This window comes from Gouania willdenowi, chromosome 21, assembly GCF_900634775.1.
Source record: "Gouania willdenowi chromosome 21, fGouWil2.1, whole genome shotgun sequence".
Lineage (NCBI taxonomy): Eukaryota > Metazoa > Chordata > Actinopteri > Blenniiformes > Gobiesocidae > Gouania > Gouania willdenowi.
In genome coordinates, this window is record NC_041064.1 from 17,395,737 (window position 1) to 17,418,634 (window position 22,898).

General features: G+C 38.2%; 1 protein-coding gene across 1 annotated transcript in view; it reads left to right on the forward strand.

Annotated features, from left to right (window-relative positions):
• The window catches only part of klf7b (Kruppel like factor 7b), an 80,082-nt gene extending 65,269 nt beyond the window's left edge, over positions 1–14,813 (forward strand). The window contains exon 4 of the mRNA XM_028435994.1: positions 6,940–14,813. Coding sequence (XP_028291795.1) covers positions 6,940–6,991 — 52 coding nt within the window. The 3' untranslated portion in view covers positions 6,992–14,813. The remainder of the gene's footprint in view (positions 1–6,939) is intronic.
• Positions 14,814–22,898: the final 8,085 nt, after the last annotated feature.

The window sequence follows — 22,898 nt, forward strand, 5'->3', positions numbered from 1 at the left end:
GGAGTGTCTTTAAACTGTAAACTTTGTGCTTATAAACCCAGGCTGAATTTCACATATTGTATATTCAATACTCCAAACTGTCTGCAGTGTAAGCTGCACAGTGATACTGCAATGATCTAAAAAGTATTGACTCTACGATATAGACTGCCTGGTTTTATTTCACCAATTAATAAGTTCTGCCTCGGAAATGTGCGATTGAGCATTTTTATCCAAAACAGCAGCAGGCCATGACTAAGACGCAGTGTTTCCTGATGTCTCATTTTATACGCCAACCAAACATCATTGGAAATGACATTAAATTCCAACTAGGAATCAGTCAGACGGATGTTTTAAAAGGATGTAAGCAGTTTTTACAAAGGTGATAAAGATATTGCACTGATGCTAGAAGGCTCTGTGTTTAGTTTGTGCACAGAAATTGATTTTAAATGTGTCAATTTTCCAAGTCAGTCGTGAAGGAGTTTAAGTCAGTAAAATGGCATTATTGTGTTTGGTCACAGTCATTCAGGTTTAATGCAGATGTCAGAAAACAAAACGAACCATAAAGGCGTTGTGTTTCAAGTAAAACAGGGTTTGTGATTGGATTGGGAACATTGTTGTCACTGTTTGGTCCTCGACGTATTGACCTATTGTGTGTGTGCGTGTGTGTGTGTGTGTGTGTGTGTGTGTGCAGTAAAATGGTTTCTGGCAATTGGCAAGCAGGTCGACGCTAATTGAGTGGCACCAGATGCCACGTCCATTTTAACATGCAGTCTCCCTGGGACACACACACACACACACACACACACACACACACACACACACACACACACACACACACACACACACACACACACACACACACACACACACACACACTTTTGCCCTAGAGACAGTGTAATTGGCTCTTTTGGATACCCTCTACTTTGGGCTTTAGACACCAAACCCTACAAAGTCTTGGAGGAGGCGTCTAATCCAGGCTGACTTCAGAGACAGTGTTAGTCATCGTTTGCACACACAGGTGAACAAACATACAGGGATGCTGACGTAGAACATGTTTGGATGCAACGTTAAAATGACGTAGACAGATGCATAGAAGTGTTTTTACTTCCATCTTATCGTGATTTCTTGTGTGTTTTTTTTTTTTTTTTTGCCAGACAAGTACAGTGATTTGTTTGACGCCATTTTTGTTATAGTTTGTCCCCTTAATATCGTCGCACTCGGCGGATCTTTCCGTGTAAGCCCCAAAAAAAAAACATCCGCCATTGTTTTGCTGCACCTTTCAGTTAATTAAAACACCAGAAATGTGTCAGGAAGTCACTTAGGCAGATTTTTTCCAAGGCAAATACAAGAAATCGTGATAACAATGTAGTAAAAACACTTCTATGCATACTTACAGGACTCCACATCCCACAATGCAATGTGCAAAACTTTTCCAACAATAGCCTACATTTAGATTTATCTATCTTATATATCTCGTCTCCAGCAGGATAGACGACTGTCGTTCTCCGATAAATTCACCTCAACGATGTCATCAGTGTTTTATGTTTCAGCTGACTTTATCTGTTTATACAACAACAGTGTTCTGAGCAACACAACAGGAAAACAATACCCTTTCCAGCAGATCATTGTCGTGTAAACTGAACCCATGTTGCACCATAAGCATTCTGACACAGGTTGTGTGCTGGTGTTAGCTCTAAAGCAAGTGGGATGTATAAATAGTGACATGATTGTTTGCCACTTTCAACACGGACTAATATACTGAACGTCAGCTGCAGTTCATCTTTAACACTCTTTTAGATTTTATTAAGTGAAGTTGCTACAAGATTGCATTGCAGTTGACATTTGGTCCTCAAAGTTCATATTTATTGGCACAAAAACATTTTTTTTTTTTAATGAAAACGAAGCATAGTTCTTAACAGAGCAGAATTGATGGGTTTTTTTTAGCACACCACTTTGCTACAGCGGTCCGACCCTATTTTCAATCTATTGTTAGTACGTTATTTTCACCTTCAGAGTTTCTGTCCTTCAGGCTTTATGGAATTTAATTATAGGATGGTAAAAACATTTTAATTCCAGCAAATATTCACCTTATTCTATACTGTTGTTGTAACACACACACACACACACACACACACACACACACACGAGAATGAAAACAAAATGACAATCATGAAGAGAGTAAAATTAGAAAGAATGTTCGATCTGACACAATTTCTCTAGGGAAAACACACACACACGTACCCACACATGCATGCACATGCACACGAACACACACCAGTCTGCTATTAATCCTGCCTAATCAGGCAGAGACCCCCACCATGCTTTCATTGGTGCTAGAAGGAGGAGGAGGAGGAAAAAACAGAAGTGAAGAGGAGGAGAAAGGAGAGATTTAAGGACAAGTGGAGGATAAGTAGGAAGCGTGCGTGCGTGCGTGCGTGTGTGTGTGTGTGCGCGTGCATGCTTGCTTTACCAGCTGGTCGAGCTGCTTCGCACCCCTTCAACAATGACCAGTAACTGGCATAGCCATCTGTCTAGGCGTGTGCGTGCACACACACACACACACACACACACACAGTGTACAATAACTAAATCAAAGTCACGACACTGGAGTACAGACATTAAAAGAAGATCCCAGAGAGTCTTTTTGGATGTAACCAGTCATTATCAAACCTCTCTATTTTTCAATTGTGACTTTAACATTAAATATCAAAGCAGCTCAGGTACAGTATATGTTTAGAGCTCAGCAGACGGAGAACAATAGCTGCATTTTCATTACCCTTGGAAATGCGCAAAATCTAAATAGCGTAATAAAAACTGGTAATGGAAACACCCAAGTTTCGAAAAAACACTCAAATGTCGCAGAAACGTTTTTAAGCTCTCATGAGGAGGAATTACAAACGTTTCGATATTGAAATGTGTCACAAAAGTGCCATGAAAACACTTTCTCTGCAAATACACGTCATAGAATGTGACGTACCTGGTCATATGATGTTAGGTACCTGGTCACATGACCACTTCTCTCTGAGAAAACATGGCGCGGTACGTGTCAACAGAAGAGGAGACCGGGGCATTTCTTAGCATTATACTTAAAAATCATTAGTGCCACATTAGACATGAAACGACAAAGAAATACGGAGTGTTTTAAGGAGGTTTGGACTGTTCATCTTCCTGCTGCGAAGTCTCACGGGATGAGATTCCTCCACAAAACAACCTTCAATGAAAACACGTTCAAATCGCAATCATACTCGTCGACATTTAGAAATATTGCCTTTTATTTTGCTAAAATCTTTAATGGAAACCTAGCTAATGTCAGGGCAATGTTTAACTGAACAGTTTTCTGTTCATTCACTCACCATATTAATTAACATAATGCACTTTTTTGCAGTACATGAGCACTTACATTGCTTGGATGATTCGTTTTCAGCTGTAGCGTTGCTTTCCATGGTTTCCCGCTACTTTGCGCTTGACGTCACAGCTTTCTACGAATTAGACATTTTGCTCATCTGGTGGCGGTCAGTAATAACATACTTGCGATGCCCAAAGATGGCAATCGATGACATATCTGAGAAGCTTATTTTCCTGACTTCCTCATCTGAGGTTAGATAATAAAAAAGACCCTCAGTCCTCAGTTATCCATCTTCACCCTGGGTGCTGTTTGAGAACATTTCATAAATAAAGCTTCAATAATTAAAAAATCGTCCCCTATGGTTGTTAGTGCAACCTCAAACATGCAGCCCAACTAGTGCCAGAGCCCCAAAGGAACATTTAAGAAAAATTAAATATTTTGCTGATAAAGAAAAGGGATTATTGATCTGCTGCCAATAAAAGGCAACAAAGTGAACTAAAAATAGGGATGGACTGATTTACCTTTCAGTTCTTTTCAGGATTACTATGTTCTGTTGTACGATTATGTAATCTCTTATTTTATTACATTTCTGGTCCATTATGTAATATATTATGTCACTATTTGTATAATCTATGTATTATGGTATATTTCTATAACTTTCTATTATTTTTTGATTAATTAGAAATCAGTATTGTGCTTATAATGCTGCACTTAACCATTTAAAGTGTATCTTTTAATGTTTGATGCATATAGTTTGAGGAATTAGTGTCTTAAATCTGAACGTATGGTTGAAATAACATCTGAATATTTAAGTTAAGTTTATTGTTTATGTCTATTATATTTATTCATTCAGCTTTCTTAGAGTTCAACCAGGTCACCTGTTGAAAATAAACACAGTGCAGCAAATTCCGCTCCAAAATGATGTACTACAGTTTAAGGGATTAAGCTTCCATCACACGCCCTAAACTCAAAGGCTTCCACACACACACAAAGAGAGCTTTGACTAATTAATAATGGATAGGGCCTCTGGCAAATTGAATTTTTAATTCTACATTTTAGTCTTGCACACGTTTTGCTTGGCCTCTTCTTTTGTGAAACCACTGTTGATTAATCTCCGTGTGGAAGTTCAGCATGAATCCTCACGACTAATCAGGCAACACAATGAGTGTACTCACGACAGTATAAATGTTATACATTACCTCGCACCTGATCTCACATCTCTCTCATCAGGTGCAGTCGGGGCTGAGTTAAATAGCCGCGTATTAGAAGGCGCCGACAAGCCGTCTGTGTCAGTGTCCGTGTTCGTGATGCATATCTAATCAGCTTCTACAGGAGTATTGTACTCGGCCCGGAAAGCCATAGAGGTCTGACTGTGATTTATTGCTGTGTTTAAGTCATATTTAGGGAATCATTGAGGCTGAATTGCACTGTATTCATCTTTATAACCGAGCTGGTGTGGTTTAATGAAGCAGGAAACACCTAAATGCACTGTAGCTTGAAAACACAGTGGCTGAAGTCTGTTCTTTTGTCACTATACTTTCATGTTAGGCAGTGAGATGGTTTTTGGCTCCACTCTATTATCTCAATTTGAATTCATTTGTATAGATTGCAATGACTCTAGCAAAAGAATAACAAAGCTGCAGAAAATCGGTTTCAAGCAAAAAAATAAATAAATAAATAAGTTAAATACTGTAGATGGGTTGGTATGGTCATTTTCTATTGGTGGTGAAAATGGCCTCAATTCTATGCATTTAAAGAACATCATTATTACCGTTTTATAATATGTGACTGTACATTTTATGTTTTTTTAATGAGTTGTAAACACAATTTGTACCTTTTTTTAATGAAGGTGAGGTGGGTTTTTTTTTTTTCTTCACATTTTTTGTCTAAATTTTGTTGTGATGAGCGGCGCCCTGAAAATTCTTTGTTCTTCAAATCAGGCACAACAGAGAACGTTTAGGAACCACTGAGTTTGTGGGTTAGGTATAGGTTTCGTTTTGGGTTTAATTGATCAACTCAGTTTGGTTTCCTTCGAGGACTTAGTGGTGTCATTCGGATTTGAACACATTAGATTTGTGCTTTAACACCTCAGATACAGGTCACAGGGCCACATCTTCCTAAAGTCTGAATGTAGTCTTTTTCTTTAATGTCCATGGTCACTTATAAACCAAAAACCCCCTCAAAAAATGTTCCGATTAGTCCTTCCTATCTCCTTTCCTATCCACTTTTCTATAACCCTGTGGATGACATCACGGGGTTTGTTTTGACAATCACACGCACTTCCTCTAGATGACGTAATAATCTGATGGCCGTGGTGAAAAACTACAAATTTCCGAAAATGGACTAAAGTACATTTATAACACTTTCCACTGATATAATCGAAAAAATCACACGGTTTGAATGTAAATCAAAGGAAAAGAGGCTAAATGTGGCTAAAAATGTCTCTGATCCCTTTTCATTGAACCACAGAGTGTCTGTTTTATATCAGTTATAATCTGATATAAGATATGGGTTTTAGATTATTTATTTAAAGTTGTTCAAGGCATGTTATTGCATTGGTACGGTCATCGTGAGTTTCCGTAAGCGCTCGGGTGTGCGTTTCCCTTTTAATGTTGTCGCCGCAAGGAATTGTGGGTCAGCATTTTCTCGTCTCCTTTAGTAAAGGAGTTTCCTAGGCTAAAGGAGGTAATAAAGGACGCATTGAGCCTCTTTTCCTGAGCTTAAAGAGAACTTGGACGCTCTTTATTATAGCCACCACTTAAACACTTCCGGGGGTGAAGGAACAGTGAATAGGAAAGGAGATAGGAGGGACTATTCGGAAGCAGCTTCAGTCTCTCACACAAACACACACAACAGGGAGTGAGTATAGGGACGGGAAACTATTACCAACATTGGAACTTTATTACAGACCAATTCAGTCCATATAAAAGATATACAAACAACAATAAGTACAATATATTGACATAGCACATATAGTTAAAACACATACAAACATTCCCGCCAATGCTTCCAACAGCAGGAGGAATATATTGTCACTGGATGTAGGCTAAACCAATGCTCGGATCAACTCAGTTCTAGAATTAGATAACCTCAGCATAAATTTAAACATAAACATTCTAAGCACAGAATGAACATTTGGAACATTATTACTGACAAACATTGGACTCGCGCTTATAGATCTAGGTGCCTTGAGTAGAATTCTAAAGGCGTCCTTATAAGCCACCATTTTAGCTTTACTGTAGCTGCTCCACAAATGGGCTGTACATGACCAACCAAATACTAAACAATCACTAAAACAAGACCAACACAAGTGATATACAAAAATGAGCTGCGATCATGGTTAAATCCCAGTGATTTAACCATGTCCTATAATCCACCTTGTAACACCTGTGGGCACCTCAAGGAACATTGAAAGCCACAAACTGAGCAAGATGCATCCATATATAAATGAACTTTTTAGACCTAATCTTTTGCAAACATCTTTGGTAGGAATTTCCCATGGTTACTGTTCCATTTTTTCCACCTTTTTTTTTAAATTCTGTCCTGCTGTTTCCTCAGTTGTGTTTCCTGTTAACATGCTTCATGGATGGTAAATGATATTCATGTCCCTGCAGGTGTTTCTCTCGGTCCGACCACCTGGCGCTGCACATGAAGAGACACATCTGAGGGACGAAGAGAAGAGGAGATGAAGAGGAGGACAAAGAAGAGAAGAAGAAGTAGGAGGAAGAAATATTGGAGCGAGGGAGGGGTGGGCAGACCAGCTACCATCATTGCTACCTTGTTCACCTCATTGGAAAATCCAGTCCGCTAAACTAACCATCGGACGTGTGAATTGGAGCAAACCCGGGAGTAGCGAAATAGTTGTTGTTTTTCTCAAAAAAATATCCACACGTTCAGGGGTGTGAGCAACTTCACAACCGTCTTTGAATGCATCATCCTGGTGAACCCCAGTCATTCTGGGGTCTTGGACACTGCCATACTAACATACACTTAACTAGCCTGTCAGATAACCACTCTGCATTTTTTCCTTTTTTTCTCTTCAGTGTGTTTTTGATTCAGTAGCTTTGGATGTAGACGTGTCAATATATTCTGCTTTTAGTGCTTTGCCGGCTTTCACAATCCAGTACTCAACTTTTTTTTAGTTTAGATCTCAATGCTCTTCTTACATGGACCACATGAATCCATCAGAACCTTCCGCATTCAGCTTCAGTTATTTACCTGTGAAGAAAACAGCAATGCCGAACCCGCAGAGGGAGATTGTGCGGACGTACTCCCATCGTCATGGCTGACAGTCGGACCCCGAGCTTTGGACGACGGGTGCGTGGATGCACCCATGGGAACCCTGGTCAGCGGGTGCAGCTGCAGCTCTCAGGCTCTCCTCCAGTGGGTGTTTGCATCTCTCACCTTCACCGAGACGCCTGCCGCCTCCGCAGGACATCTGAGAAAAATGCGCAGCGACACTTTCTTCCCTTTTTTTCTACGTAGAGGACAATAATCTTGTTATTGTGTGTTTAAAAAAAAAAAAAAAAAAAAGACACTTTGCTCTTTTCTCCCTTGGAGAAAAAATGTCTTAAACTGACTGAAATGTGTTTGAAAAAAAATCATAAATGACTTCACCAGAATGTGTGGGATGAGAAATAGAGCGTTGTTGGTATTTTAATGCCAGTGGGCACCAACTGGGCATCTGCAGTGCAGCCAATGGATGGACAAACAAAAAAAAAGAAAAAATACAAAAAGGATTTTTGGATTTTTTTCAGCAGTGCTTTTTTTCCTGCCCTGCTTCTCACAGCAGCACAAAAACAAAACCCCATCATTATGGGTTGTCCCTGTCAGGCAGAGGATTCACTAAACCTGGATTCTTTCTCACTGCTTAGGATTTTGCTCTTTTCGTTTTTTGCTCGTTCTCTCTCAAAGAAAAAAAAAAAAAAAAAAACATCCTCAGGCACTTTCACATGCTCTGTGATCAAGCTTTCCATCAGAACTGCAAGGAGAGAATGAAGGCTGCTCCGCTGCCTTTCGGTGATGCACGTGAGACTAAAGATGCCAACGGACGTTTACGTGGGGGGTGTTGAACCGACACGCTCACAGCGATCCGTCACATTTGCCCGTTTCGTATCCATTGACTGCACAGATGGGGTTTTGTTTTCAACGTTACATGTGCTTTTTTCTACAAAAAAAAAAAAAAAAAAAAAAAAAAAACAAACAAAAACAAGTAAAAACTATAAAATATTGAAAAAAAATACGTCACTTTCCCAATTCTGTCTCACTCTACACTGTGCATACCATACACACCCGCACACACACATACACTCTGCAGTTCCTTTGCTCACGGCTCCTTTTTGAGATAAGACTAATAAGATTTAGGAAAATAATTATTAAACTAATGAACAGAGTTGGAATATAAAACACTGCATGGCAGGCTACACACACACACACACACACACACACACACGCACTTCCAAGAATTATATGTTCAGCTCCCAAATCTTTTTTCACAGTAGGAATTTAGCAACTGTTGTTTCGTAGAAGAGTATCTTAGCTCTCAGCTGGAGGTAACAAATGACTCCAAATCCTTTGAAGTGAGAAATCGGCTTGTTTTCAGTTCCAGCAATCACCCACATCCTTCGCTACAGTTTGTGCCTCTCGTTTAATGTCTTTACTTCGGAGACTCTGCTCACATTGGTGGCTGCAGCTGACTGTAATAGCCAGTGTTTTTATCAGAGAATGGGCAAACCTTGAATAACGGCAGCTCTTTAGGAAATATTAGAACGAAAGACCAAATGTGCTTATATGTTGTTTCTATTGAAAACCAACCACACGAGCGCTCGTTTTGAATTTACTGTGGATCAAAGTAACTTCACACACTGCTGTTGGGTTTGTCTTAATCGTAGTTGTGATTGAACAGCGTTGACCACATGTAGAAGAGGTTTAACAGCTGGTTAGAATTCTAACCATTGTGTTTGGATAGCCAAAGGCAGCAGAAGAGCCAGTAAGTCCATAGAAATAATCATGGTTGGTTTCCTTAAAATTTAATGAGTGAAAACAAATTGCATTCCTATTTTCTAAATCTCTCATACTTTGTTGAGAAAACTAAATGTCAATTTTAGATCCACATGTATAACGTTACAAGATCTGTTTGCCTGATCCGTGCCAGATGTTACAGTAGATACGGCCCTGTCTGTCTTTGCTATTGGGGTTCCTATTGATTGATAAAAACAATGGCTTCTTTTTGTGACCTGAATGTAACCAGATGTACAAATCAGTCAAATGTAAACAATGATGGATGAGGCAAAATCGGGGCAAACATATTCTCATACAGCATGAAGCTTCATTTTTTTGTTTTGTTTTTTTGTTCAGCAATCACAGTAGAAATGAACGTGTTTCACATAGAGGACAATGAACGCTGAAACTGACACAGGCAGGCTCTTCATCCGCCCACCACCACCACCTACGTGTCCTGCAGTAGTCCGATACTGACTGGTGTTGTTGGGTGCAGGTTCCTCCAGTTGGCAGGGGATTTCACATCCCACCGTGCACAGTCATTGTGTTAGTTGGTTCTGCCAGCCTCTATTAGGTGAAACAGTGAAAACATTCCCCTCCAAGCGGGGTTTATGGTGCAGCTTCGAACAATCGATACCAAAAACCTCCAGCATGGAACTGCCCTCCAGCCCAGGGCATAGTCTCCTCAGTCAGGGCTGCTTAGCGTTGGACGGCCGCCATGTTATATTCCTGTGTATCTAGCGGCAGCTTTATATTCTAACTCTTGTCTTTTTTTTCTGCGAACTATGACGAAGCAACTCAAGTTTTGGATGAACTCAGTGTTTCTTTCTTCACTTCCATTCTGGTTTTCCGTTGAGGTTGTTTTCTCTCACTTGGAGAATGCAAAGTTATGCCGAGGCATGCAAATGAAAAAGAAAGAGCCCTCCGATACAGGATGTACAATCAGAGAGGGTCCGGGATCGTAGCACTTTTGTGAGGCTTTTGATGGCACGAATGTGTGTGTGTGTGTGTGTGTGTGTGTGAGTGCATGTGTATTTGTATGTGACCCCATGACGCCCACTGTGAGGAACTGAGTCATTAAGCAATGAGGTTTGCTGGTTTTTTAACTACCAAACAAGCAAAAGAGAAACAATAATCTTACACCGACTGTTTTTTTTAAGTAGTGGCTGACAAAGTGATCATTAGGCTTTCATAGCAGTGCTTCATTAATTCAAATGGTTGAGCTTAATGACTTAATTCAAATTAGAGATGCAAACTCATGACTTGCATTTCGAAATAGATATAATGAGACTCATGCAGATCAGTAGAGACTCGGTTCACATTTAAATGGCTCATTGTTCATTCCTTTCCTTTAAAATTCAAAAACTCCGATCTGCAAAAGGCAATGTTGCATTTTAACGAAACTGAATCCCATTAGGTGCTCATTTACAAAAACAATGGGCATCATTTACTCTATGTGAGGAAAAAAAAAAGTGTTGTTTAGATATTTTGTATTTAGACCCGAGTGACTAAAACTGCCATTTAGTTGCACGAGTAAAGTTTAATTAAAACTTCTCTGGATGTTTATCTGTTATCAAACGTCCATGTCTCACAGAAGTTGTTCTTCTGTTCCCTCTCAGGCTCCACCACATTGTGCTAAATAGCATTAGCTAATCTCGTTGCTGTTGAGCTAATTAAATAGCTCTGGGTCACAGGAAACTGAGTGTTCTGGTAAGAACTACTGGGACCCAAAGACGGACTGTACCATTAGCCCTCAATCAGTCAACAGAGGTAATGTAGAGGAAAGAAGAAGAAACACTGGAGACAGTGAGATACTTGTCAAAGAGACTAAACTTTGATGAAAAAAAAGGATTATAAAACCATTTACCCACATGAATACCCAAATCATTCAATCAGCCATTGAATTTTATTCTTGAATTACTGATAAAGTAAATTACCATTTATCTGCAAAGTCCCAACAGATATTTAATCCGCTCCATGATTCCCGACTCTCCCTCCTTCACAGTTTAAGTGCCATTCATGTTTTCCATCATCATCGCCCCATCTCTCCCTTTCTGTCCACAGCAGTTGTTCATGCACTATCAGCTGTGGGAATGCTGAATGCACACTTTGCACAATTTGGCCAAAGATTTGCATATTTTCAAGTTAACTGCTGTGAATGTAGTAGATGTAGTGGAAAGAGCCAGAGGAGGATTGATAGATGGAAGGTGGAAAGAGAGAGATCGTTTTTTTGTTTTTTTTCTCTCTTCAGAAGCGACTCGTTATATCTTCATCATAGATGTGTCTGCCTGTTGTCTGCTGTGAGCTGGAGCTGAACTGATCAAATGTAAAATAATGTTTTTCTTGGTCTTATAGAGAACCCTGTGTAGTGATGCTAGCAGCTTGAATGAGAGGGAAATAGCTTTAGGTTAAGTTAGTTTCTTAATTCATTGCAGGTTGTTCTGCCACGTTGGAGTTTCAAGTTGCAAAGTTCGGTCTCAAGACTTTGGAAAACGTCAACTGCAGTAGGGTTGGAATTGACATCACAGACTTCAGGAAAGATTCACGTTTCTAAACTTACAAATGTAGTGGAAATCCTGAAAGTTTTGTAAAGCTGTTTTCGTTCTGGGATTTGAGTTTGAATCTGGGATCACCTGCCCTGAGAGTTTGTTTTTCTGCCTCAGGTAAAGACTTCAAAAGTCTAAATCTGCTTCAGGTGAGCTATAGTGTAGTGTTGGGTTTGTAAAGCCCATTACTCACCCATGATCCTGCACCATTGAATTAAAGCATAACTGAAGCCTGAGGTTTTGGCTAGGCTGGAAACTCACAAAACTGTACAATCGCCATGGTACAGTCTATGCTATGCTAACTAGCTAATCAATACTCACTATCCCTCTCTATTCACAATTCTCTCAATCCAACCTACTCACCACAGATTACCGTGTTGACAAGTGCTTGTTTTTATATGATCGGCTGGGCCAAAAGTGGTGGTTCATGATGTAAGAAGCCACCAAAACATCACAAACCACCATTCTCAGCCAATAGCAAAATATGATTGTTATAGCCGGGTTCTAACCTATATAAGGACTGTTAGTCTTGCATTTTTACAACTAAATATGCCCAATTGAAAGACTTTGACTAAAATGTCAAGAGTTGGACAAGAATCAATCAACAACACTACTTCATACCCAACTTTTCAAACTTTTCAGCAGGAAAAAAAGCGATTTTGTTACTCTTTAATTAAAATGCTGGTTCTTGACCAACTTCCTACAATCACTCAGAAGGACAGTCTTGTTGTCTAATATGTCACAGCAGTCAAAACTGTCCCTTACTGGCAGTAATTGATTGTGTTCAATAAAAGCGATAATTTTAAGTGATAATAGTTAAAGATATGCTGTGGAACTGTAATCCGCTAACAGAACTAAAGGCTACTTAGTTTCAAAGTGAACAGAGATTCAGATTCAAACTGACAAACCGAGACTGAAAGCAGTAGAACTTCCCTCAGACTTCCTCTGTCATGAATCCCATTTCTTCGAGGCTTGTGTTTACAGTTTTCCACCACACCACCCTGAAGAAGAATTGTCACTACTGGCAGCTTTTGTAAATGGATCTTACGTACAGATCGCTCTGTGTGAGATTTTGCCGTACGGGCGACAGCACTGTTCAGCATTTCCATAGATCTGCTTTAGTTCTCGTAAACATTGCACTTCATCCTTATCATATTAGCTTTTTGCACTCTTCGTGAGCTCACAACGCTAGCATTGTCTGTTTAAGCACTCTGTCAAATATCCACTTACCATTTATCACACGTCCGGGATGCACTCGGTCATTTTCAACAGGTTTTTGCTCTTGAGAGATCACACAGACATGTCTGCTCAGTCCTCCAGTGAAAGGCCTTTATCATCAATGTTATTCGGGGGGGGGGGGGGGTAGTTAGTTAGTTGTACCTCGCTAACAGACTTGCTGTGACTCAGTTAAACTCTGTTTGCTTTCATATCATCAATTTGTGATCTATCTGTGTTTACTGTGTTTGTCTATGCTCGATGTGTCAATGTATGATTCACAAACCCTTTTTTTATGTCTATGTCTCACTTCACCCACAATCAAACTTCCTCCGAAACCACAACTCTCCGAGCTCCAACGCACTGATATTCAAAGCAGCTGTTTTGTAGGACTCTGCTAGCTTCTCTACATTGTTAGCTAAATGTCCCAAATCTGCAGTCACTTTGACTTTAGTCATTTCATCCATGTGGGTGATTTTTTTTTCTTTCTCCTTGTCCTCCCAGACAGTTTTTCTGTTTCGTTACCTGAGCAGGTCAAGAAACTATGATCTGGGATGTTTGGTGGTTGTTTACTTGAGAAAATTTTGGGAATGGGTCTGATTTATTTCTCAGTATGTAAAGAAGGATTGGTACCAAAATGTTGTGTATAGATGACATATGGACATCATGGAAATTACTGGCTTAAACGATCAACATTTGCCATTTTTACACCCTCCCCCCTGCCAGAAAGAAACCCCACTAAATAAGAAAGCCTTAAAATTGCACCTTACTACTAACATTTTCCAGATTGTCAAAAGTTGTAAAGGTGCCAGAATTTTTTCCATTTTTGAACTGCGATTTATTCACCAATGCACCCAGATTACATTTCAGAGAAAATATACCTTGCTATAGCCAATTAGCTATATAAGCTATTTACTGCTAAATCATTTTGTGTAAAAATCCAATTGTGGAGTCACCTTGATTGGTTTTATCCATGTCATTTTATTAAAACCAGCTTGGTCTCATGGAGGACTAGAAAACCACAATGAATGTAAGTCTTAAAAAATATATATTCAGCATTTTGTTGTAACTAAAGTAGCCTTGTGGAAAAGAAACGTCTTCAGGGAAAACCCAAATGAGCCCTATTGCCTTTATTATGTTTAATTAGTGGAAATTTACACTCATCAGTTCTAAAATTTTGGGCCTACACATTTTACAATTACTGTAAAAAACAATAATAATTAAAAATTTAGACACAGCGTAGACATTTGGTACCAAACCTTCTTACGCTGGTTTATTTTTGCTCCTTTTTATGATGTTGGACGCATTCATCTCATGCCGGGACAGATGAGGGATCACAGTGTATGCACAGAGATAATCGAACATGAATACCAGAGAGGAGGAGTAACAGATGTGGGCTTTGTAACTCATAATTCATCCATTAAACTCGGACTCATAACCCTCCACTCCACCCCACCCTTCTCCCCCGTCACCGTTACTTCTGTTGTTTTTATTCTTTCTCTCATTTTGTTTACAACTTTTTGCTGTACAAAGTGTTGAAATATTATTTGTATTATATGATGTTAGTATGGTAATGTTCTTTATTAAGGAAGAAGAAAATTTATTTTTGTTACTGGTCTGTTTCATAATTCTTTTCTAAATTGGTATTGTAAGATATCTATGCAAGAACTGTTAAGTGGAGCATTTTTATTTAAGAATGTAATATGTGTAATAAATGGTAGAATCTGCTCTGGACTCCTGTGTCATTTTTATTTAAATGAACTTGCAATCCCAACGATATATGATTCTCCCCAATTTACCATTTTAACTTTTTTTATGCTAATTAAACAAAGGTACTTGTGTTTATATTTTGTAACCCCTACCCCCCAAAAAAATATATCTATAATTAAAATATAGTCAATAAATCATTAGACATTGTTAAATACTGGATATTCAACTATAAAACACAGGTCATGAAAATGATTTGATAAGCCATATTCAAAGGTTATACTACAGTAAGTGGAATGTTGAGCCATTTGGAAGACCAAAGGTCATCCACAGTTGGACATTTTTATATAATAAAAAAGACAAAGAAATAAATGTGTATCAAAAGAAGTTAATGGAAAAACAGCAGCATTTGATTATTAAACAATGTTACTGGCATCAAATTAGACACCAACTGGATTTCCTCTTATCACGCTAACTTCCTGGATTTATTCAGTGTGTCCTGTACTACGATGCTGGCTAAAATCACCATGGTAACTTAGGCTGAACACCTAACCTGGTTAGGACCAGGTTATGAAGTGGATCATATCTGAGCGAGTGCAAAAGTCCCGCCTCCTGACCAATCAGTTCTCTTTGAAAATGACCTGCTCGTTGTTAGATATGGATAAATGCAATCCTTTGATTTACTGATGACATCCTTTGGGAAAGGTATAGATTTACATCTGAAGGACGGAAGTCAGCTGATGAGGCCTGTGTAGGGCACTCTCCGTATGCACGGATGGATGAACTCTTAAATTCTTTTAGTAATTCATACCTACGCTATGGTAATGCTGTCAGTCCCAACAGGAACATACTAAAGTGAAACAATGCACTCTCATCCCAGTGTGTGTGTGATAAATGGAGGAGGACAACCTGAATAGAAACACGTCTGTGATGTAATAAAGTGAAACTGATCAGAGCAGTTTATCACCCTATGAATTAATATTAGATAATCTCACGCTTTAACGCATTAACAGTGTCTGGCAGCTTCCTGCCTGCATTCCTTCCTTCCTGCTTTTTCTGCAGCAACATTATTGTTTTTGGTCTGAATTATGGATTTTAGCTCTTCATATTTTTAAAGAATTATTCCTCGATTGTGACGTAAATTGCTGCATAGTTTCTCCGTGATTGTGATTGGTCTGATGCTGCAATCGCCGCCCCTGTCACATTAGCGCACATGTAGCGTGGCTAAAATGACCTCACTGAAGTGAACAAGTTCATAACCTTCCTGCTTTGTAGGACAGGGGCTCTTTGACAGAGAATGATTGGTTAGGTGAAGCCCACCAGTGGAGAAATATCCCGGATGTACTTATCCAGCTTCATAGTACAGGCCCATATTGGTTTAAAAATAATCCATGCATTGAGCTATTTTATATGCGTGTGGAGTTGAAATACCACAGGCTATGATAGGAATTTTTTTAAGCATCCTGATTCCTCACCACATGGTCACTGCAAGGTTTCAAATTCCCATCCTTGTTGCTGAAAACCTGCACCTCTAACCTTCACCCCAACAGTGAGAGGGGTCCAGCTGCAGAACCTAGCAACTATCCTACAAACTATAACAGAAGAACAACCAATGAGTTGTATTCACTCATCTTGGTGAATAAAGGTCAACAGAGTTCAGTGAATGTGTCTTTAGCACGCTTTAACCACTTTATCTATCTATAAAAGCAAGAAAGGTCTGCATGCGTGCATGTTTGTGGAGCAAATACCTCCCTGATGCGATATCTGTTCAACCTGAAACTTTGTCTACAGCTTGCAAATACCCCAAGGTGTGCATGCGTCATTTTGGAGTAATTTGGTCAATTTCAAAACGTTTATTTAATTTTTATTTCGCCCGGACAGCACATTCACGTTTGCCCAGAAGTGAAACCTATTCAGCTTTTGACCTGAGTGAGGAGGCGCTAGCACACCATCTATATCTATTTCACTGCACAGCTCTGCTCCGGTGAGTGCCAGAGCCAATCACAGTGGCGAGCTAGGGTCACGTGTGCGGTCAGAGCCAATCGCTCCCTGATGACCTGGAGTAGCACCAGACCTCAAAACACGCCCTCACCACACAGTATTAATATAATAAAAAATATACTATATGAGTAAAATAAAACAAAAAAACTAAACAATATTGATACAAAAAGTACACAAAACTACAACAAAAATGCAGAAAAATATGCAAAAAGGCGCCAAAAACACACCAAATGACTCAGAAGAAGATATATTACAGAAAAATACACCGAACGACAACAAAAATATGAAAATGATTCATAATACACAAAACTAAATATTTATACAAAAAATTATGCACAAAACTAAACCAAAAAAGAAACTAAAATACACAAAATGACTCCAGAATCACCCTACAATGGCAACAAAAAACAATAATTATACAAAAAATGCACAGAAAGATACAAAAATACACATAATGACTCCAAAAAACATACATTACAGAAAAATACACCAAACAAAAACAAAATATAAATGAGTAAAAAAAACAAACACATTTATCATGTCCCATATAATTAAACCAGGGAAAGTGTATGTACACCTTTTTGCACATCCAACCTTCAAACACATACTCATTTGGCCATAATTGACAACTCTACTTAAGCTCCTCCCACTATATGAATACATACTTCCGACGGGCACTGTACTAGTGATAAATAATGACAAAAAGAAAAAGAAAAAAACTGAAAGCTCAGCCCTGTCTTCAGCTCACTTCAGAACACAGCTATACAAGATTCCTTGCTTTTACTCAGCTGTAAAACAAAAAAAAAGCCACAAATCTTCCTATTAAAGGGTTAAGAATGATACAGTGTCCCTTTTCATCCCTTCTGGTTGCATCCTTTCTCTTTAAATGAGCAATTAGGAATTGTGACTTGAAACCCTCAAAGAAACCAACAGAAATCACTCCTGTGTGACCACCTAAATGTTATTACAGCTAACATTATTCCTCGCTAATGGCCGATCTGGACAGATGGACACGTTCCATCCAGCCGCTGGCAAGAGGATCGACGTATTGAGATTTGGTGCAACATAACTACAACAGGGCAGCTCATATTTGAAACAGCAGCAGTAATTTAAATCTTTATTACAAATTAAATCCATCTCATGAATATCTAACACTCCCCTTGCCCTGTAAATGGCTTTGTGGCCTTTAATTAGAGGCAACTTGTCACTGCCTGAGCTGACATACAATTCAATGTCACGTAGTATAAATGAGCTAATCAAATAATTAATGGCTAATTGGGGATCAATTAAGCAGAAGATGGGAGCTCATATGGAACATATCTGCTCTGTAACTGTCCCCTTACATAGAAATGGCTAATTAAGTCATTAACAGGAACCAAATGGTGTTTCTGTTTCTCTGGAAGGACAAACTTAACGTCAATTTTAATTCATCTTAATGGTTTTCTGGGCTTTTCTGTAAATACAAAAACGATGCACTTTTACGCCGTCGGCCTGTGTTTTCTTTGCTTACTTAGCGCTTCAGATGAAGACCCACTCAGCAAAGCCAACACAGAGGACTATTATCATTTCTCAGCAGGGTTGCGATGGCAGTAAAAGGGGATTTCACAATGCTGATTTAGGGCAGGCATATGGAAGTTTTGCAAGCTTATTCAATTCTTGTCTGAGGTGAAGAAGGAAGGCGAGTGAGCTGTTTGTAATCTTATTCAGCAGCATTAGACCGTGTTGTGTTGGCGAGGGCTTGCAGAAACAGCAGCCATCAGCTCTCCTACAAACCGAAATGAGGATGAAATGCTCCAAAGCATATTCTATGCTTATCTCCCTGAAGGGCATTGTCAGCTTCTTTAAACGACGCAAAGTCTGCCTCTATGGAGGACCAACTCTGCCTCAATAAAAAAATAAATACATAAATGAATGAATAAACAAATAAATAAATAAATAAATACCTACAGATATGCCATAAATAACTTAATACCTAAATATGTGCCATAAATGTTATTTATTCATTCATTTGTTCACACAGGCATACTCTGATTGGCTGAGTATTCTTTATAATCATTTTTTTCCACCCAATAACGTGCAATAGATCAGTGGTTCCCAAACTATTTGTGCCCAAGGGACACCAAAGGACAAGAACAAATCTGAATGCACATCTGTTGTGCAAAATAGCCTTTAAAACACGTGTTATCGCTCATATCATGTACAATATCTGTAAATGTGCATAATTATTTACTAAAGCCAAATAAAATCTGACAAAGACAACTATATTACTCATGAAATATTTATTAATTGAATATTAAAAAAAAAAAAAATAGGAATAGAGTTTGCCTCTGTATTATGACATGAGTGGATACAAAGTAGTAAATTAAAAAATCTATATTTTTGTGTAGTTGTATATTGCAATAAATGTATGGTTGTCACAAAATCCCACGGCACACCTGGACTTCCCTTACGGCACACTAGTGTGCACACCATTTGGGAACCACTGCAATAGTGTAATCAAAGCTCAGTGAATTTCAGCATTCCAACATAGTTATTACTGAACACCTCTTAACCCTTCTATTATCCTTGGGGTCATTTTGACCCTATTCATTATTTATCATTTATCATTTATCATATTAAAAAAAATAGGTTACTTCTGTTTTTGCTTCATATTTCATGACTTTCCCTAATTTGATGGTGACAACTAATTAAACATAACATTTTGGCGAGACCGTGGCTCAGTGGTAGAATGGGTCATCCAATAATCAAAAAGTTGGGGGTTCAAATCCTGCTCTATCCAAGTCATTGTCATTGTGTCCTTGGGCAAGGCACTTTACCCACATTGTTTACCCACAATGCCTCATATGAATGGGTATGAACTGTGCATGAATGTTGGTGGTGGTCAGAGGCAGCCACACTTCTGTCAGTATGCCCCAGGGCAGCTGTGGCTACAATGTAGCTTACTGCCACCAGTATGATTGGTATGAATTAATAATGGATTCTGTGAAGTGCTTTCAGTCTCCTTAAAAAAGTGCTGAATAAATCATTATTATTATTATTTTCATGATGATATTTTTTCAATGTGCAACCCCAAATTAGGAAAGATTTGAATGAAAGATTTTCAAGATACACTAACTCTAAAACTGAAAGTTTGACCTGATGGTAGCGCTGCAGCAAAGGTCATACCATCACTACAACCAATCGGGTTCAAACTGTTTTCAGCGCTAACTAGTGTTTTCCACGTTCAGTGATATTTGAGGTTAATAGGAGTATTACAAATAGTGACAATAGTGTACATCAGCTCAATTATGTAAGAATGTGGAGGAAGTAAAATATGAAACGTATTTGGATATATCATATAGCTGAGCAGGTGTCTGTGTACTTTTAGATAAGGAATGTAAATCCAAAGTCATATTTTGAAATCGCAGACCACGCAGGCAGGCCCTTGAACCCATTTCCATCTACTTCTCTCCCCTTCAAAATAAAATTCATTAACTTGATACTGTTTTTATTGCAATCTGGTGCTGAAAGCTTGTTATGTCGAACTCCTAATTGTGTTAAACAGGCCTAAATGCTCTGTCATGAATATCTACGCATGCATTTTAGTTGCTTATGATCCAAAATATAACCATTAGCTCACGTCTGCTTAGATTTGAGAAAAAAACCACACAAATACATTTCAAATGAAAAGGGTAGGAAAAACTGAGTGGATGTTGATGACTGATCCCTCTACAGCAGAGTATTTAGTCAACACTCGACCATCTGGACTAGACAAACATAATCTACAACAAGATCTTGTTTGTTTGCTTGCAAAATAAGTTTGCCAGAAATCATCCGACTTTTTAATGAGAATTTTTCTCCTGTATGTATTAAAGGCTGGAGTTTGTAGGTCCAGTACAGAACCTCTGATAATGGAAATTATCAGCCGCTTTGGTGGGGGTGGGGTGGGGGGGTTTGGGGGTGGGGGGGGGGCACAATCAGTTTGTTATGCAGTAAGATGTCACTGAGTGCAGATACAGAAGAGTTATTTTGGTTTCTTTAGCAAAATAAAATACAAACACAATAATGTCACGGTTCATTTTTTTTAAAATGCCATCAGTTTCCTGAGAGTTCTGCTTTCTGTGTTGAGTTTCTGCCCAACTCAATACAGCTCATGTCGTCTTCTGAGGAAGGGGATGGAGATTATCTGTGACTCCCTTCCAGTGTTTTACTGCTGAGTTATTGGTGGTATAGTGTTAAAGTGCTGATGTTTATTATTTTACAAAAAAAAAAAAAAAAACATACATATCGTTTTTTTTGTTGACGTTAATTACGGAGGTGAGAAATAGGACAAAGAGATGCACTACAGTTTGTGATTGAAGTGGATTAATCCGATAAGGTTGAATGTCGAGCGATGCAGTCCTTCAGGTGATAAAGCAGAATGTGGCTTGCTGAGATTCAGTCTTTACATGTTCAAGTAGATAAAGTAATTAGAGTTAGTGTCCACTGACAATCAAGTCTTTAGGCTTATCTGCTGCATGCAGCCACTCAGGAGGTCAAACACACATTAGCCGGTTATCAACGGCGATCTCTGTCTCACCCTGTCTCACCCTGTCACGTCTTTGTTTCCTCTTCCTTTCGCTCTATGAGCTCTTTCACCTAACTACACGCACAAAAAACATGCTTATGGGCATCACTGTATTAACCAGGTTATCTCTTTTTTCCAAATATGTTTAACTGTGGATTTGCTACATTCACTTTTACCCCCTTTCTAATATGGGACGCAAAAAGTTGCGCATGTTAAAATAAACAGAAACTTTTCTCGTCAAAATATAATGTAAGTGTTGAATCTAAATATTAAATCTAAAACTTATATATAAATCTAAATGTTAAATCTAAATCTAAATATTACATTTAAACATAAATGTTAAATTTAAATGCGAAGTAGTAAATCTAAATCTAAATATTAAATCTAAATGTTAAATCTAAATGTAAATGTTAAATCTAAATATTAAATATAAATCTAATTGTTACATTTAAATATAAATGTTAAATCTAAATGCTAAATAGTAAATCTAAATGTTAAATCTAAATATTAAATATCAAATATCAATCTAATTGTTACATTTAAATATAAATGTTAAATCTACATGTAAATGCTAAATAGTAAATCTAAATCAAAATGTTAAATATTAAATCTAAATACTAAATGTTAAATCTAAATTTATGTTACGGTTTCGTTTTTTCAGACAAGGTTTTTCAGGAAATTCATCTGAGGAAGACTGGCAGTTGACAGTCGAAACATGTCAGGAGATAAAAAAAATTCTGAAAGACCTTGTTTGAATAAATGAAATGATAACATATTTAAATAAAGAAGACAGCAATTTCACAAATATTGCTTTAAATCTGGTCAAAAAAAAATTCACATATTTTGTAAACATGATTTGTTGGTGAATTTTGCAAAAAGTTGCTGTTTGTTTTAGCATGTACAACTTTACAATCTGCGCCCCACATTTTAAAGTATGTTGCAATGCACTGTCACAGTGTAAATAATGTAAAATAAGTGATGCAAATCTTTTCATTTTTAGTTTGTTCATCCATCATCTCTGTGCCTGTCCAGCTCTTATCAAAAATGATATATTATTCAATCTCTAAGTGCTGTGTTTGCTGTTGTCTGATTTTTCATGTCATTTACATCGTTTGATGTTCCTTCTCTTTTTGTGTTTTTGATCAGCGATAACTTTCCTTCTGCACATCTTCAGCTGCTTGTCTGCGTCTGTCCCACCTGACATTTACTCTATCTTTACAGATCACATCCAGTCTTTATGTTTTGTATCCTTAACTTCCTGACACACTTCCCTTCTTTTCTGCACCTTGCTTGTACCGGTAATAGTTCGACAACTTGTTCAGCAGATTCTGTACTTTAAAAAAATGTCGTCTTACACTTTCCCGGAAATGTAAAAATGTTTGCTCATTTAGTAGGAGACGGGCAATAAAGACATGTTCTATTCAATTTGATACGATGCTATCATAGCACCGTTTCCCTCAAAATAAATGAGAAATTTGCTATTGTTGATGAACATGCCATATATCAGTGGATTGCAGTACCTCTCTCAGATATCCTCCTCAATCTGCATGCTTTGACA